This window comes from Oncorhynchus masou, chromosome 14 (assembly GCF_036934945.1).
Source record: "Oncorhynchus masou masou isolate Uvic2021 chromosome 14, UVic_Omas_1.1, whole genome shotgun sequence".
NCBI lineage: Eukaryota > Metazoa > Chordata > Actinopteri > Salmoniformes > Salmonidae > Oncorhynchus > Oncorhynchus masou.
Window position 1 is genome coordinate 16111741 of NC_088225.1, and position 17554 is coordinate 16129294.

At 52.9% G+C, this 17554-nt stretch overlaps 2 protein-coding genes across 4 annotated transcripts in view; one reads left to right on the forward strand and one right to left on the reverse strand.

Moving 5' to 3' along the window:
* LOC135554375 (RNA binding protein fox-1 homolog 3-like) overlaps nucleotides 1-17554 on the reverse strand; it is a 460460-nt gene that overhangs the window by 306257 nt on the left and 136649 nt on the right. For all 3 annotated transcript variants that reach the window (XM_064986655.1, XM_064986656.1, XM_064986653.1), the window contains exon 3: nucleotides 11643-11698. The gene's annotated coding sequence lies outside the window, so the exon portion shown is untranslated. The remainder of the gene's footprint in view (nucleotides 1-11642; nucleotides 11699-17554) is intronic.
* On the forward strand, nucleotides 11260-14436 carry LOC135553808 (uncharacterized). The gene is made up of 3 exons (XM_064985750.1): nucleotides 11260-11266; nucleotides 12057-12134; nucleotides 13811-14436. The coding sequence occupies exons 1-3, from the start codon at nucleotides 11260-11262 to the stop codon at nucleotides 14434-14436; spliced, it is 711 nt and encodes a 236-aa protein (XP_064841822.1).

Sequence of the window (17554 nt, forward strand, 5' to 3'; positions counted from 1 at the left end):
TGATGGTGGTGGAGGTAGGTGATGGTGGTGGTGGAGGTAGGTGTGGTGGTGGTGGAGGTAGGTGATGGTGGTAGAGGTAGGTGTGGTGGTGGAACGTTGTGGTGGTGGTGGTGGAAGGTTCTGGTGGTGGAGGTAGGTGGTGGTGGTGGTGGAGGTAGGTGGTGGTGGAGGTAGGTGGTGGAGGTAGGTGATGGTGGTGGGAGGTTGTGGTGGTGGAGGTAGGTGGTGGTGGAGGTAGGTGTTGAAGGTAGGTGATGGTGAAGGTAGGTGGTGGTGGAGGTAGGTGGTGGTGGTGGGAGGTTGTGGTGGTGGAGGTAGGTGGTGGTGGAGGTAGGTGTTGAAGGTAGGTGATGGTGGAGGTAGGTGGTGGTGGAGGTAGGTGGTGGTGGTGGTGGTGGAAGTAGGTGGTGATGGAGGTAGGTGGTGGTGGAGGTAGGTGGTGGTGGAGGTAGGTGGTGATGGAGGTAGGTGGTGGTGGAGGTAGGTGGTGGTGGAGGTAGGTGATGGTGGTGGAGGTAGGTGGAGGTATGTGGTGGTAGGTGGAGGTATGTGGTGGTGGAGGTAGGTGGAGGTAGGTGGTGGTGGAGGAGATGGAGGTAGGTGGTGGTGGAGGTAGGTTGTGGTGGTGGAGGTAGATGGTGGTGGTGGAAGGTTGTGGTGGTGGAGGTAGGTGGTGGTGGTGGTGGAGGTAGGTGGTGATGGAGGTAGGTGGTGGTGGAGGTAGGTGGTGGTGGAGGTAGGTGATGGTGGTGGAAGGTTGTGGTGGTGGAGGTAGGTGGTGGTGGTGGAAGGTTGTTGTGGTGGAGGTAGGTGGTGGTGGAGGTAGGTGTTGAAGGTAGGTGATGGTGGAGGTAGATGGTGGTGGTGGAGGTATGTGGTGGTGGTGGTGGAGGTAGGTGTGGTGGTGGTGGAGGTAGGTGATGGTGGTAGAGGTAGGTGTGGTGGTGGAACGTTGTGGTGGTGGTGGTGGAAGGTTGTGGTGGTGGAGGTAGGTGGTGGTGGTGGTGGAGGTAGGTGGTGATGGAGGTAGGTGGTGGTGGAGGTAGGTGGTGGTGGAGGAAGGTGGTGGTGGAGGTAGGTGTTGAAGGTATTTGATGGTGGAGGTAGATGGTGGTGGTGGTGGAGGTAGGTGGTGGTGGTGGTGGAGGTAGGTGGTGATGGAGGTAGGTGGTGGTGGAGGTAGGTAGTGGTGGAGGTAGGTGGTGGTGGAGGTAGGTGATGGTGGTGGAGGTAGGTGATGGTGGTGGAAGGTTGTGGTGGTGGAAGGTTGTGGTGGTGGAGGTAGGTGGTGGTGGTGGTGGTGGTGGTGGAAGGTTGTGGTGGTGGAGGTAGGTGGTGGTGGAGGTAGGTGGTGGTGGTAGATGGTGGTGGTGGAGGTAGGTGTGGTGGTGGTGGAGGTAGGTGATGGTGGTGGAGGTAGGTGATGGTGGTGGTGGAGGTAGGTGTGGTGGTGGTGGAGGTAGGTGATGGTGGTAGAGTTAGGTGTGGTGGTGGAACGTTGTGGTGGTGGTGGAGGTAGGTGGTGGTGGAGGTAGGTGGTGGAGGTAGGTGATGGTGGTGGGAGGTTGTGGTGGTGGAGGTAGGTGGTGGTGGAGGTAGGTGTTGAAGGTAGGTGATGGTGGAGGTAGGTGGTGGTGGAGGTAGGTGGTGGTGGTGGTGGAAGTAGGTGGTGATGGAGGTAGGTGGTGGTGGAGGTAGGTGGTGATGGAGGTAGGTGGTGGTGGAGGTAGGTGGTGGTGGAGGTAGGTGATGGTGGTGGAGGTAGGTGGAGGTATGTGGTGGTAGGTGGAGGTATGTGGTGGTGGAGGTAGGTGGAGGTAGGTGGTGGTGGAGGAGATGGAGGTAGGTGGTGGTGGAGGTAGGTCGTGGTGGTGGAGGTAGGTGGTGGTGGTGGAAGGTTGTGGTGGTGGAGGTAGGTGGTGGTGGTGGTGGAGGTAGGTGGTGGTGGAGGTAGGTGGTGGTGGAGGTAGGTGGTGGTGGAGGTAGGTGATGGTGGTGGAAGGTTGTGGTGGTGGAGGTAGGTGGTGGTGGTGAAAGGTTGTGGTGGTGGAGGTAGGTGGTGGTGGAGGTAGGTGTTGAAGGTAGGTGATGGTGGAGGTAGATGGTGGTGGTGGTGGAGGTATGTGGTGGTGGTGGTGGAGGTAGGTGTGGTGATGGTGGAGGTAGGTGATGGTGGTAGAGGTAGGTGTGGTGGTGGAACGTTGTGGTGGTGGTGGTGGAAGGTTGTGGTGGTGGAGGTAGGTGGTGGTGGTGGTGGAGGTAGGTGGTGATGGAGGTAGGTGGTGGTGGAGGTAGGTGGTGGTGGAGGTAGATGATGGTGGTGGAAGGTTGTGGTGGTGGAGGTAGGTGGTGGTGGAGGTAGGTGTTGAAGGTATTTGATGGTGGAGGTAGATGGTGGTGGTGGTGGAGGTAGGTGGTGGTGGTGGTGGAGGTAGGTGGTGATGGAGGTAGGTGGTGGTGGAGGTAGGTGGTGGTGGAGGCAGGTAGTGATGGAGGTAGGTGGTGGTGGAGGTAGGTGGTGGTGGAGGTAGGTGGTGGTGGAGGTAGGTGATGGTGGTGGAAGGTTGTGGTGGTGGAGGTAGGTGGTGGTAGGTGGAGGTATGTGGTGGTGGAGGTAGGTCGTGGTGGTGGAGGTAGGTGGTGGTGGTGGAAGGTTGTGGTGGTGGAGGTAGGTGGTGGTGGTGGTGGAGGTAGGTGGTGATGGAGGTAGGTGGTGGTGGAGGTAGGTGTTGAAGGTAGGTGATGGTGGAGGTAGATGGTGGTGGTGGTGGTGGAGGTAGGTGGTGGTGGTGGAGGTAGGTGGTGGTGGTGGTGGAGGTAGGTGGTGATGGAGGTAGGTGGTGGTGGAGGTAGGTGGTGATGGAGGTAGGTAGTGGTGGAGGTAGGTGATGGTGGTGGAGGTAGGTGATGGTGGTGGAAGGTTGTGGTGGTGGAAGGTTGTGGTGGTGGAGGTAGGTGGTGGTGGTGGAGGTAGGTGGTGATGGAGGTAGGTGGTGGTGGAGGTAGGTGTTGAAGGTAGGTGATGGTGGAGGTAGATGGTGGTGGTGGTGGAGGTAGGTGGTGGTGGTGGTGGAGGTAGGTGATGGAGGTAGGTGGTGGTGGAGGTAGGTGGTGGTGGAGGTAGGTTGTGATGGAGGTAGGTGGTGGTGGAGGTAGGTGGTGGTGGAGGTAGGTGATGGTGGTGGAAGGTTGTGGTGGTGGAGGTAGGTGGTGGTAGGTGGAGGTATGTGGTGGTGGAGGTAGGTGGTGGTGGAGGAGATGGAGGTAGGTGGTGGTGGAGGTAGGTCGTGGTGGTGGAGGTAGGTGGTGGTGGAGGAGGTGGTGGTGGTGGTGGTGGAGGTAGGTGGTGGTGGAGGTAGGTCGTGGTGGTGGAGGAGGTGGTGGTGGAGGAGGTGGAAGTAGGTTGTGGTGGTGGGGGTAGGTGGTGGTGGAGGAGGTAGGTGGTGGTGGAGGAGGTGGAGGTAGGTGGTGGTGGAGGTAGGTCATGGTGGTGGAGGAGGTGGAGGTAGGTAGAGGTGGAGGAGGTGGAGGTAGGTGGTGGAGATAATTGGTATTTATGCTGAGATGCTCTTCTCTGTAACACCGCCTCAGGGACAGATCTAACACACACCCAGCCATCAGAAGAAGAGGAAGAAACACTGGGATGGCTCTGAATCGGACGGCGGAAAGAGCTGACATTCCGGCGATTGTTATTTGCACACAAAGGGAAAGCGCTCATCGGTTCCCCTGAGTCTAGGGCAAATTCTTAATCTGGGGATTTTTTCCTCCCAGAAGTTCAGACAGCATCTTAAGGTACACCTAACTGACGGAGCAGAGATCCTCTCATTATGACATGTGGTAGGCCAGCCTGTCAGACAGAGAGGTGGTGGTGAGCAGAGGCATTATCAGTCTATATTTCACGTGTCACTGGGGGACGGATGTGTCCCCATTGCGTCCTCTGGGTGCCATTAATTGATCAAATGAATGAATGAATGGTTAAGTTTACACTTTTAGAAAAAAGGGTGCCAAAAGGGTTCTCCGGCTGTCCCCATAGGATAACCCTTTTTGGTTCCAGGTAGAACCCTTTTAAATTCCATGTAGAACCCTTTTAAGTTCCATGTAGAACCCTCTGTGTTAAGGGTTCTACAGGGAACCCAAAATAGTTATACTTTGAACAAAAAGGGTTCTTTCTACCTGGAACCAAAAAGGGTTCTTTAAAGGGTTCTCCTACCGAGGACAGCGAAATAACCATTTTAGGTTCCAGATAGCAATTTTTTTTCGAAGAGTGTAAGGTGACAGTTGAGGAATCTGGTTAGTCTGGTTTGACATGGAGATTATCAAACATTATGAAATCGAAAATTGCATTTCTCCACAGATACATGCATGTCCCTGCTTCCCTATTCATTGAAGTCTGGTAGAACTGAAAGTCATTGTCAACCTTTGACTCCCGTCTCACCTTATATTGTGAGTAAGGGCCACTACATGGTTCTGTGTTGAATGGTGGAGCTGGGCTATTATGTTCCAAGGTACACGTTATGAACACATATGCCTTGAACCAATCTGACTCTGACAAAGTAATGTATCTGGGAAGATTTGTACAGCACTTTACAGTGTGTGTTCCATTCCAGATATTTAAAAACGTTTGAAATGAAAATGGATCCCAATTAAAGCCGCACAGCAGTGTAAGTGCTTCTTGTTATTTTTTTTGTAACCAGTTGAAACATTTCTCCCTGGGAAAACCTCTAAAAACATACATTTTTTCTGCCTGTACTGTGACTGTGAGCTCTGATAAAAGCAGCCTAGACAGGCCTGAGCTCAAGCCATTTTGCCAACCATTCAGAGAGATGAAAATGCAAAGCTAAAAATACTAGAATATTAAAAGGCAAGAGAAATGCATATATACACCAACTAGTAACAACCATTTCTCCTTGACTGCTGGGGAGAAAAGGCTTTTGGTCTCAACACATTAGACATTTTCAGTGAAACCCTTTACAGTTAGACATACCTTCTCCTTCACAGTATGTATGATCATGTTATAGCCACCTAAGAGATACCAGCAGTAGCTTTAGATTCAGGTGAATCATCAAGGCTAATGACCATACATAGTTAAGGTCAAATACCCCATCAGGATTTGCTAACATAATATGTGTACTGTGCTAGCATGACAGTACTATATGTATCTACTGGTGCTGTGGCCTTGCTATGGGTATATAGTCTTGTCTGTTGGATCACCTGTTGAAGAGCATCCATTTCAACAGGGGGCCAGAGGTCGTGGTCCTGGCTGGGAGTTTGATTGGCAGGTGGGGAGCCACGATGCCCACAGCCCTGCCCCAGTGGAGCGGTGAGCGCCAGCGTCTGGGCTTGGGAGGGCCACAGTGCTGCTGACTAACAGAGCGTGTCTGCTGACAGTCAGTGTGTCTGACTGATAGGATCACCCCAGGAGGCTCTTCCAGGGCCTTTACAAAGTGCCTCTGATAGGCCAGGCCCATAGCTTTACCGCCGGGCCCTGCCAACAAATTACATTTAAGCCCCGCTAATGTATAGAGTAATCATAGAGTGGTGTTGATACATTTTTCAGCAGGGTTAACATGGGCACGACTGGAATCAGAGACGGGCAGGAACGGGGCAGGGAGAAACAGCAGTCTGTAACCTTAGCATGCCACTGGAATCAGAGACAGGCAGGGAGAAACAGCTGTCTGTAACCTTAGCATGCCACTGGAATCAGAGACAGGCAGGAGCGGGGCAGGGAGAAACAGCTGTCTGTAACCTTAGCATGCCACTGGAATCAGAGACGGGCAGGAGCGGGGCAGGGAGAAACAGCTGTCTGTAACCTTAGCATGCCACTGGAATCAGAGACGGGCAGGAGCGGGGCAGAGAGAAACAGCTGTCTGTAACCTTAGCATGCCACTGGAATCAGAGACAGGCAGGGAGAAACAGCTGTCTGTAACATTAGCATGCCACTGGAATCAGAGACAGGCAGGGAGAAACAGCTGTCTGTAACATTAGCATGCCACTGGAATCAGAGACAGGCAGGGAGAAACAGCTGTCTGTAACCTTAGCATGCCACTGGAATCAGAGACGGGCAGGAGCGGGGCAGGGAGAAACAGCTGTCTGTAACCTTAGCATGCCACTGGAATCAGAGACAGGCAGGGAGAAACAGCTGTCTGTAACCTTAGCATGCCACTGGAATCAGAGACAGGCAGGGAGAAACAGCTGTCTGTAACCTTAGCATGCCACTGGAATCAGAGACAGGCAGGGAGAAACAGCTGTCTGTAACCTTAGCATGCCACTGGAATCAGAGACGGGCAGGAGCGGGGCAGGGAGAAACAGCTGTCTGTAACCTTAGCATGCCACTGGAATCAGAGACAGGCAGGGAGAAACAGCTGTCTGTAACCTTAGCATGCCACTGGAATCAGAGACAGGCAGGGAGAAACAGCTGTCTGTAACCTTAGCATGCCACTGGAATCAGAGACGGGCAGGAGCGGGGCAGGGAGAAACAGCTGTCTGTAACCTTAACATGCCACTGGAATCAGAGACAGGCAGGGAGAAACAGCTGTCTGTAACCTTAGCATGCCACTGGAATCAGAGACAGGCAGGGAGAAACAGCTGTCTGTAACCTTAGCATGCCACTGGAATCAGAGACGGGCAGGAGCGGGGCAGGGAGAAACAGCTGTCTGTAACCTTAGCATGCCACTGGAATCAGAGACAGGCAGGGAGAAACAGCTGTCTGTAACCTTAGCATGCCACTGGAATCAGAGACAGGCAGGGAGAAACAGCTGTCTGTAACCTTAGCATGCCACTGGAATCAGAGACGGGCAGGAGCGGGGCAGGGAGAAACAGCTGTCTGTAACCTTAGCATGCCACTGGAATCAGAGACGGGCAGGAGCGTGGCAGGGAGAAACAGCTGTCTGTAACCTTAGCATGACACGAATCAGAGACGGGGAGGAGCGGGGCAGGGAGAAACAGCTGTCTGTAACCTTAGCATGCCACTGGAATCAGAGACGGGGAGGAGCGGGGCAGGGAGAAACAGCTGTCTGTAACCTTAGCATGCCACTGGAATCAGAGACAGGCAGGGAGAAACAGCTGTCTGTAACCTTAGCATGCCACGAATCAGAGACGGGGAGGAGCGTGGCAGGGAGAAACAGCTGTCTGTAACCTTAGCATGCCACTGGAATCCTCCACTTCTAAGGCAAGGACTCATATGAAAGAACAACAATAACATGTCATTATGAGATGTAACATTTTGCAGTGACCTGCGTTTCCAGGGGGAAATTTGAAAGAAAAGCAATTTCACATTAAACTATCTGACACAGAGCAGGTCATGGAATGGTGGCGAGGAGGGGGGGGTGATGGAGAAGGGGGAGAGGAGGGGTGGGGGCACGGAGCTCCCGTAACAGCCATTGGCCAACTAGAGCGAGACACACATTCCCTCTGCCGAGTTAAAAGGGCTGGAGTGGATGAAATTTCAAAGCCTCCCCTGCAGACAAACACTCCGCTTTGCACACATCAGTGCTGAGATGTTCAAATATTCCACTCCACAGTTGCAGCCTGGTTCTCTTCCCTGTACTGCCATAAGAGAGGATGGATTTACATGTGTGGGACCTTTGTTGGACATAACAAGTGGGAGGGGACAATGTAAAGTTTTGCAGCTGGAGTTGATTAGCCAGCTAGTAGATAGCATACATCATAGGAGACCTTTTAGAAACTGAACACAAAGCATAGCTAGCTACACTTCTCTGCATGCACAACAACACAGTCATCTGAACACCATGGTGCAGTGCTACTTCATGTCATTATTTTCCTCTCATTTAGAATCGTTTGTTATGAACACACTGGATGTGTAGGAACACTGTGAATACTCCAGAAAGAACGTTGCACTGACATATTGATACATGGTTGTGATTTAGTAACTGCTTTATAATTTCATGGAGTTGATCCATTGGCAACTGATGAGCAATTCCTATGTCATTTGTGCAGTAGTTAGCATTGCTCAATATAACATCTTAAAACAAGGTATAATCAAATTCATGACCTTGGTCTGAGTGTGATTCATATGGGGAAGCCTTCAAAGTAGTGGGTCGGTTTTGTTACGTTCCATATTTAGGCCTAGTTGTGAGATGTCAGAACAGAAGACCAAGAGGCTTAATCAGCAGGGATGGATCATGTGACATGATGACACACCTTACAGGATATATATTCTCTTCCTGTCCACGGCTCTCGAAATTCTGGCCTGCTGGTGTCAGATTCCTCCATCCACTACCAGTATTATAGTATTATCTCCCCCGCTCTCTCTGCCCTCTCTCTGCTAGCTAGCTATTACTACTACTACATGACTCTTGGCACGCCTTGGAGATCTGTGTCACAATCACTGAGTAATTACAGTGACTAATGTAAGGACCATTCTGGTGTCTAACCTCAGACATTCCATCAAGATCTGACTGGGAGGAAATGAACTGGCAATGTAATGGACGTTACGTTGGGTTTGAACCCTGACAAAACATATACTCTTTAGAACCAAAGCTTCCTTTTCCCACAATTCCCTGGTGGGGGATGGTTTGCCAGCTCAGAAAGAGAGTAGAGCTCAGGTTCTTTGCCCTTGTCATTGCATCTGCACTGACCTCTAAAGAAATGGACAACAAAGATCATATCACGAAACCAATACTAGCACCGACGGCCTTTGCACAAATTGATTTAGCCACCCAGAACTCACTCCCATCTCAATGAGGTGGCAGGATGCTCACAGCATAAATCACTGTCACACAAACACCCTCGATTGAAATGTGATTTTTATCTTTAGGATATTTTTTTGTTCAGTATGTCCCGGTTGGTGTCTAGCTCTGTGATAAGTGGTGGTGAGTGATGCGAAATAAACGGTTAGCGCATTACGCTAATATTGAGCTCTCACCACATATAGGTGCTATCACACGGAGAGGGTGACACAGCCGTGGTCCCCTGCATTCCAGGAGGTAGTGCAGGGCCCTGTGTTATATGGCTCATAGATCACTAATGTGTGGGTGAGAGTTGTCTCCGGCTGCCGGCTTGGCGGGGATGAAGCACAGATACTTTATGGCACAACCGTCAGACGTAGGCATGCTACCGAGGCTACAATGAGGAGAAGCCTGCTAAAAATAGAAGATAAGCTTTTCCAAGGGGCCCCGGAGACAATAGTTTCATACTTTCCGCTGTGTACATTGGGATCAAGAAACAGTACAAAGCCTCTAACCGGAGCTATAAAGCACAAGACCCAGATAAATGAAGCAAAGAAAGCCAGGCTATCCCAGAAGCACCCTCTGTAAAGCATAGAATGACATGATAAATGCTCCAGTGTGTTAAATACACCAGGATAGTCTGTTCTATCCTCCTTACAACTGACAACCTCTGTTGCTCACTTAATTACAGCCAAGCGCAACACACTACTGTGTCAATTATCAAATCAAATCAAATGTATTTATATAGCCCTTCGTACATCAGCTGATATATCAAAGTGCTGTACAGAAACCCAGCCTAAAACCCCAAGCAGCAAGCAATGCAGGTGTAGAAGCACGGTGGCTCGGAAAAACTCCCTAGAAAGGCCAAAACCTAGGAAGAAACCTAGAGAGGAACCAGACTATGTGGGGTGGCCAGTCCTCTTCTGGCTGTGCCGGGTGGAGATTATAACAGAACATGGCCATTATCATGTGCTTTAACTCGTCTGGCTATTTTTACCACAGAGTTTCACTCAGAACTTTTTACCTTCTTTTTATTGCTATTCTGCTCAGTTCTTGTGTCTGAATTCCATTCCACACACAGAGCTGTACAAACATAAGGGCTTTAAGGATTCAGATTGGTGGAGGGGAACCTAATCTTCTGTAATTGGCGGAATGGTTCTCATTTGAATCGACTCACTTTAGAAAGCGGCGCTCATCGACAGCCTGCTAACGTTCTAGGGATTTCAGGTGACTATTCATTTTCATAAAGGGCCAGAAAAGGCAGGTCTGTCTGGATGTGAACGGACATGTTAGACCTGATCATCATTAATGAGACCAATACTACATCACCGAGCACCTGCCGGGTCACGGAAATGGACAAATAACACAAGGACGCGCAAACCTCTTTCATACGTCACATTTGCAACAGCCACTGTTTAGCATGGTGAGATATTCCATTCTGGGGTTCATCATGTGAAAATGGGACTAAAATGGTAATCCTCTGCCAGCCAATAGCATCCTCCGCCTCACTAGATGCCGAGTTTCTGGATTTTGCTTAATTGCCATCTTCAGATCAATCTATATCCAAATGTCAACTGAATCTACAAAAGACTTTTCCCTGCATTTTGTCAGCTGAATATCCAGTATATTTCCTTCCATTAGAAAGCAGAGGTTCTCTGTTAGTCCTTATTGTATGCACATGTAGTGACCTACACTCAGGCCTATTGTTATCCAGGCCTGAGTGAAAGGTGTTGTTGTGCTGACATACATCGGTCTACATGGCCAACTCTGTGTCCACCCCTGCTGACCTGTGTGGCCATTAGCCTTGACATAGTGATGGGGCATGGTACTGTCTATCTCAGCCCCACACAGAGAACACCCACTCTTCATCTGGTCCACATACACACAGCACACATCACACACACAGGACAGCAGGAGGGTATGGACACTAGCATACTGATCTCTACTACACATTTGTGATACAAATACACTTCACACGTTTGGTGAACGCATAAACTGTACACAAACACGTGCATACATAGTCCCACATGTAGGACTACGGTGTACACGCGTATGCAAATGAACATGGATATTCATGCACTCCCATGTGGACACGCATGGACAAAGAAACACAGCTACAAACAGACTGAAAATACACACACATACAGTATGTTGGTGGCAACTTAACTGGGGAGGAAGGTCTCGTGGTAATGGCGGGAGTGGAATTAGTGAAATGGTATCAAATACATCAACCACATGGTCTCCAGGTATATGATGCCATTCCATTCGCTGCATTCCAGCCATTATTATGAGCCATCCTCTCCTCTGCAGCCTTCACTGGTTCACCCATAAATAAACACACACACACACACACACACACACACAATAAAAATACACTCACATATGATTACCCATAGAGAATACAGACTTGTTTGAACACTCACTCACACGCACAAATATTATTCTTAAATCTCTGTTTATCGTACACATGTCCACTGTTCAAATGACAACAGTGGACCCCTCTCGATAGTGGTAACAGGAACACAGTATGAAACAGAAAAGCCTCAATATCAAAACAGAAGAGTCAGTCAATATGGAAAGTGAGAAGTTAAGGTAAAGAGAGACCCTGGTGATCAGTGTGCTGACCCGCTCCACGCAAACTGTCGTCAACAACATCCCAACCATTCACACACAGAACCATCTACCACATCAAGACCCGCCCCCTCCTCTACCTCCTCAGCCATTCCACCATCCTCAGAGAAACCCCTACACAGCACAGCTACTTCTCTCACAGAACTATTTATCATCTCTCTTCCCTCCTTCCCTCTTTCTCTCCCTCTCTCTGTCTCTCCTTTCTCTCTGTCGCAGCCGCTACGTTCTCAGTGCGCCGCGGTCGAGAACATAAAAGGGTAGAGAATAAAAGACAAACCGACGTTGGGAAAGATGGAGATGGTAAATTAGCACAAGAATACTCACAGTGGGTTGGAGCGGGGCTGGAGCGTGGCTGTGGTCCTCTCTCTGTCAGATACAACCTGCACACAAGATTGAGAAAAAAAGAAAACTAGGCTGTGAAAGCAGCAAAGAGAGAGGAGGAGAAAAGAGGAAGGAGGAGGGGACACATCCTCCAACGCACGCGCCACACAAGACATAAAGAAATAAAGAATTCCTCCAGGAAGGTAGAAAAAAACAGAGCGCAGAGGAGGAGAGAGGGAAAAAAAGAAGAGAGGGGGGCGTGAAGAGGTGGGTTGTCTTAGGGAAATATAAAAAGAGACAGACACATGCGGAGCGCTCCGGTGCGCGATCACATCTGACAGGTCTGAGCTGCAGTCCGCCTACCTCCTTATCGCCCTCACTTTTCCACAGCGCTGTGCTGTGCTCTCCTCTACCCAGGCCACAGCCATGGACTGGTCCTCACGCTGATGTTACAGGAGATTCAGCACAGGGGAGCTATCGCACTCATCGCCATACGTTAGCATCACACACTGAGGATTGCACACGGATCACCCACCCAACTCCACCCCACGCACCTCAATCCCACCCACTACACCCCCCCCCCCTTATTGTGAAAAAAGAGAAAGAGAGAGCGAGAATACAGCCTGCTTCAAATGAATGAGAGCATTCCCAGTGGCATTGAGGCAATTACAGAGGCTGGCGCTGTTTTCTGTTTAGCCCTCACCCTTTCTCTCTCGCTCTCTCTCTTCCCTCTCTCTCAGGCTGGTACAGTGTCTGTTTTCTCTCTCTTTCCGTCTCTCTGTGCTCCAGACATATGCCTCTATTAATGTAGCTTCTGTCACTTCAGCTGCTTGGTCAGATTACTCCGTCTCTGCTTCCCCTGTGTTCTACCCACATTGAGTGCCTACACGTCCGCCCGCTTGCCTAGCGCCAGCCATCCTGCCCGCTTGCCTAGCGCCTGCCATCCTGCCATCCTGCCCGCCTACCCACCTGCCATCCTGCCCGCCTACCCACCTGCCTGCCTGCCCGCCTACCCACCTGCCATCCTGCCCGCCTACCCACCTGCCTGCCTGCCCGCCTACCCACCTGCCATCCTGCCCGCCTACCCACCTGCCATCCTGCCCGCCTACCCACCTGCCATCCTGCCCGCCTACCCACCTGCCATCCTGCCCGCCTACCCACCTGCCATCCTGCCCGCCTACCCACCTGCCATCCTGCCCGCCTACCCACCTGCCATCCTGCCCGCCTACCCACCTGCCATCCTGCCCGCCTACCCACCTGCCATCCTGCCCGCCTACCCACCTGCCTGCCTGCCCGCCTACCCACCTGCCATCCTGCCCGCCTACCCACCTGCCATCCTGCCCGCCTACCCACCTGCCATCCTGCCCGCCTACCCACCTGCCATCCTGCCCGCCTACCCACCTGCCTGCCTGCCCGCCTACCCACCTGCCTGCCTGCCCGCCTACCCACCTGCCATCCTGCCCGCCTACCCACCTGCCATCCTGCCCGCCTACCCACCTGCCCATCCTGCCCGCCTCCTGCCCACCACCTGCCATGCCTGCCCGCCTACCCACCTGCCATCCTGCCCGCCTACCCACCTGCCATCCTGCCCGCCTACCCACCTGCCATCCTGCCCGCCTACCCACCTGCCATCCTGCCCCCGCCTAGCCACCTGCCATCCTGCCCGCCTACCCACCTGCCATCCTGCCCGCCTACCCACCTGCCATCCTAGCTACCCACCTGCCATCCTGCCCGCCTACCCACCTGCCATCCTGCCCGCCTACCCACCTGCCTGCCTACCCACCTGCCATCCTGCCCGCCTACCCACCTGCCATCCTGCCCGCCTACCCACCTGCCATCCTGCCCGCCTACCCACCTGCCTGCCTGCCTGCCGACCCACCTGCCATCCTGCCCGCCTACCCACCTGCCATCCTGCCCGCCTACCCACCTGCCACCCTGCCCGCCTACCCACCCACCTGCCTGCCTGCCCGCCTACCCACCTGCCATCCTGCCCGCCTACCCACCTGCCATCCTGCCCGCCTACCCACCTGCCATCCTGCCCGCCTACCCACCTGCCTGCCTGCCCGCCTACCCACCTGCCATCCTGCCCGCCTACCCACCTGCCATCCTGCCCGCCTACCCACCTGCCATCCTGCCCGCCTACCCACCTGCCTGCCTGCCCGCTTGCCTAGCGTCTGCCATCCTGCCCACCTACCCACCTGCCATCCTGCCCGCCTACCCACCTGCCATCCTGCCCGCCTACCCACCTGCCATCCTGCCCGCCTACCCACCTGCCATCCTGCCCGCCTACCCACCTGCCATCCTGCCCGCTTGGCTAGCGCCTGCCATCCTGCCCACCTACCCACCTGCCATCCTGCCCGCCTACCCACCTGCCATCCTGCCCGCCTACCCACCTGCCATCCTGCCCGCCTACCCACCTGCCATCCTGCCCGCCTACCCACCTGCCTGCCTACCCACCTACCCATCCTGCCCGCCTACCCACCTCCTGCCCGCCTACCCACCTGCCATCCTGCCCGCCTACCCACCCACCTGCCTGCCTGCCCGCCTACCCACCTGCCATCCTGCCCGCCTACCCACCTGCCATCCTGCCCGCCTACCCACCTGCCATCCTGCCCGCCTACCCACCTGCCTGCCTGCCCGCCTACCCACCTGCCATCCTGCCCGCCTACATACCTGCCTGCCTGCCCGCCTACCCGCCTACCCACCTGCCATCCTGCCCGCCTACCCACCTGCCTGCCTGCCCGCCTACCCACCTGCCATCCTGCCCGCCTACCCACCTGCCATCCTGCCCGCCTAACCACCTGCCATCCTGCCCGCCTACCCACCTGCCTGCCTGCCCGCCTACCCACCTGCCATCCTGCCCGCCTACCCACCTGCCTGCCCGCCCGCCTACCCACCTGCCATCCTGCCCGCCTACCCACCTGCCTGCCTGCCCGCCTACCCACCTGCCTGCCTGCCCGCCTACCCACCTGCCATCCTGCCCGCCTACCCACCTGCCTGCCTGCCCGCCTACCCACCTGCCATCCTGCCCGCCTACCCACCTGCCATCCTGCCCGCCTAACCACCTGCCATCCTGCCCGCCTACCCACCTGCCTGCCTGCCCGCCTACCCACCTGCCATCCTGCCCGCCTACCCACCTGCCTGCCTGCCCGCCCGCCTACCCACCTGCCATCCTACCCACCTGCCTGCCTGCCCACCTACCCACCTGCCTGCCTGCCCGCCTACCCACCTGCCTGCCCGCCCGCTACACATTTCAGTTGGCCAAACACTTCCCTGAGTCTCCAGCCCACCTTGAGACAGACCTCACCAAACCCTGAGACAGACCTCACCAGACCCTGAGACAGACCTCACCAGACCCTGAGACAGACCTCACCAGACCCTGAGACAGACCTCACCAGACCCTGAGACAGACCTCACCAGACCCTGAGACAGACCTCACCAGACCCTGAGACAGACCTCACCAGACCCCACTGCTGCCACACCTTCCTGTCTGATTCAAGGAGGGTGGAACAACAGTTATCATAATCCCTCCAGATTTATCACACCTCGCCTGGTGTGACAGAGGTTTATTAAGAGGCTAGTTGGTAGTGGAACACCACAACTTAATATTATCACAGTCACACACACACACACACACACACACACACACACACACACACACACACACACACACACACACACACACACACACACACACACACACACACACACACACATCCACACCACATACACACACAGCATCCACACCTCCCTCATCTACCAACCTCCACACTTTATCTCCCCTCAATTAACATCTTTAGTGTGAGCTGCTATTATCTTAACCACACAGAGCGCTGATGTTCCTGGGAGGAGGAGTGGAGGGGAGAGGACAGGACAGGACAGGACACTATTAGTAGAGCAGCAGAGAGGACGGTGGTGGGTGGGGGGGGGGGGGCTGTGGACGGAGGGCTCTGAGCTGCTGCTTCTGGAATACACAGGGCTAATTAAAGCCATATTCAAACATGACTAACTGCTACCCAAGGTGCACACTAGCAAACATCTACACAAACAACCTTGTTACAGCATAAACAAGTAGGCTAGCCCCGAGGATTGTCTTTCTTTGTGAGGATTAATCGTAGAGAGACAGGCATGTTCAAGTGAAAGTCATGACAACAAAATAATCTAAATCTCTTCTGACTGCTCACTGGTGTTTGATCATGTTTATTTTCTCATACCTCTCATATGCATTGCTACGCTATCAAATCATTCAACAGGAATGGCACTAGACAAAACAATAGACTTGCCAGCCAGCTGCTGTAGAATTCCTATAAATTCAAAGGCCCTTGTAAAACGCAGTGCTTTGAAACACGGGGTAAAATTGCCAAGTACCGGATGGATGTGCTTTAGGCTTACCTCACCGCCCTACAGCTCGTTTCCTTGTCTTGATGTCTTGTATACTCTATTCTATCCGTTTGCCTGCCCTCGCCCGCCTCCATTCCGCCCTAAGACACCATCAAAGTGCCCATTAAGTCATCAAAGTGCCCACTTTGTCCTTGCTTCTCTCTGTGACAACCACAAAGTGGGTGACGTGGTCCCAGAGCACCTATAACGATAGAGGTGGGGCGGACGTCTGGCTGTTGTGGCCGGTGGCTCCAACCCCTGGCCCAGACCAGACCATTAGGAGTATTCTATTACTGTTGGGTTAACCTGTCACGCTTGGCCGTGGCTCTCTCTTTATGGTCTGACTGCTCTGAAAGGGCAGGGGATAAAACTCTATCAGTGGGACAAACGATCCCACGCTCCTTCATTTATCACACGCCCAGGGATCCCCCCCCCATGGTGGGTGGCGGTGGCCAGGGCCAGAGTCTGCGGGGGTATCCTTCACTCTGGTTACCATGGGGACCCCCCAGGGCCTACGCAGTGCTGGGCTTGGAGGACAGAGGCGGACAGACCGGCCCCATTCCACACAGAGACTTCCATTCTTAATCACAGGATGACTCAGGTAATAGCAGCCTGCAAACCACGTAGCAGGGACAGAGCCGCCAGCTAACATACTGGCCAGCACAGGTGGTTTAGTTTGCAGCACACACACACAGCTCAGAGTAGTGATTAAGAAATGAGACTAGTGATCAGTAGGTTACAGAGGTCAATCGTTCATGGGGTCACATAGCTAGTGCCCCTTCAGCTAGGTACTTAGCCTCAATTGTTTTGGGTATCCACTGAGCTGGGAGAGTGGATCAAATGTCAAACTAAACTTCACCCTATAGAAAGGTTCAAAGCAAAGACATGACATGACGCTTTGGTTATTTACAAATTCATACCGTAATGACACAGGCCCTGTTCAATCTGCACACATCCCCCTTCAGCAAACACGGCTCGCCTCTTTTTTTCACCGGATCTATCAAGGGAGGGCAACAATTAAATGACTTTAATTTGATTAGGAGATAATGTGTCCCACTTAATGGAAAGGACAGACTTCACAACACACCCAGATTAGTTTGGTGGATGCCTGCTTATAAATGAAGACAGGCCCTCCTTTCATCAATTAAGTCTGATGTTCGGATGCAGTTTAATGGTTGGGGGGAAGGGATGAGGAGGGGTGTGTTCTCTACAGAAAGAGGGAGTCTGGAAATATGGGTTCAGGAGAGGTATAAGCACGCATGGCTTAAGATTTGGTATTAGCATGACACAATCAATGTAAGTCATTACTAGCCATCCATGAAAGGTAAAGTGGTTGTGAGCTACATCGTAGAGGGCAGATGGCCCGTTGTCACAACATGACAGACCATGTATTGCCTTGCTCTCCTTTGTGTATTGCTATTCAATACTGCATCTCAATTTACAGAAAGTGTCTGGTTTCATTGTAAAGAGGATGTAACATTAAGTCACTGATAATGATTTACCATTTACTATGTCTGATAGGCTATACTCTACAG

Excerpts from the sequence above, each read along its gene's own strand:
- LOC135553808 (XM_064985750.1), top strand. Across the intron at positions 12,135-13,810 it reads TATCGCACTCATCGCCATAC|CGTCTGCCATCCTGCCCACC; the intron begins GTTAGCATCACA and ends CCGCTTGCCTAG.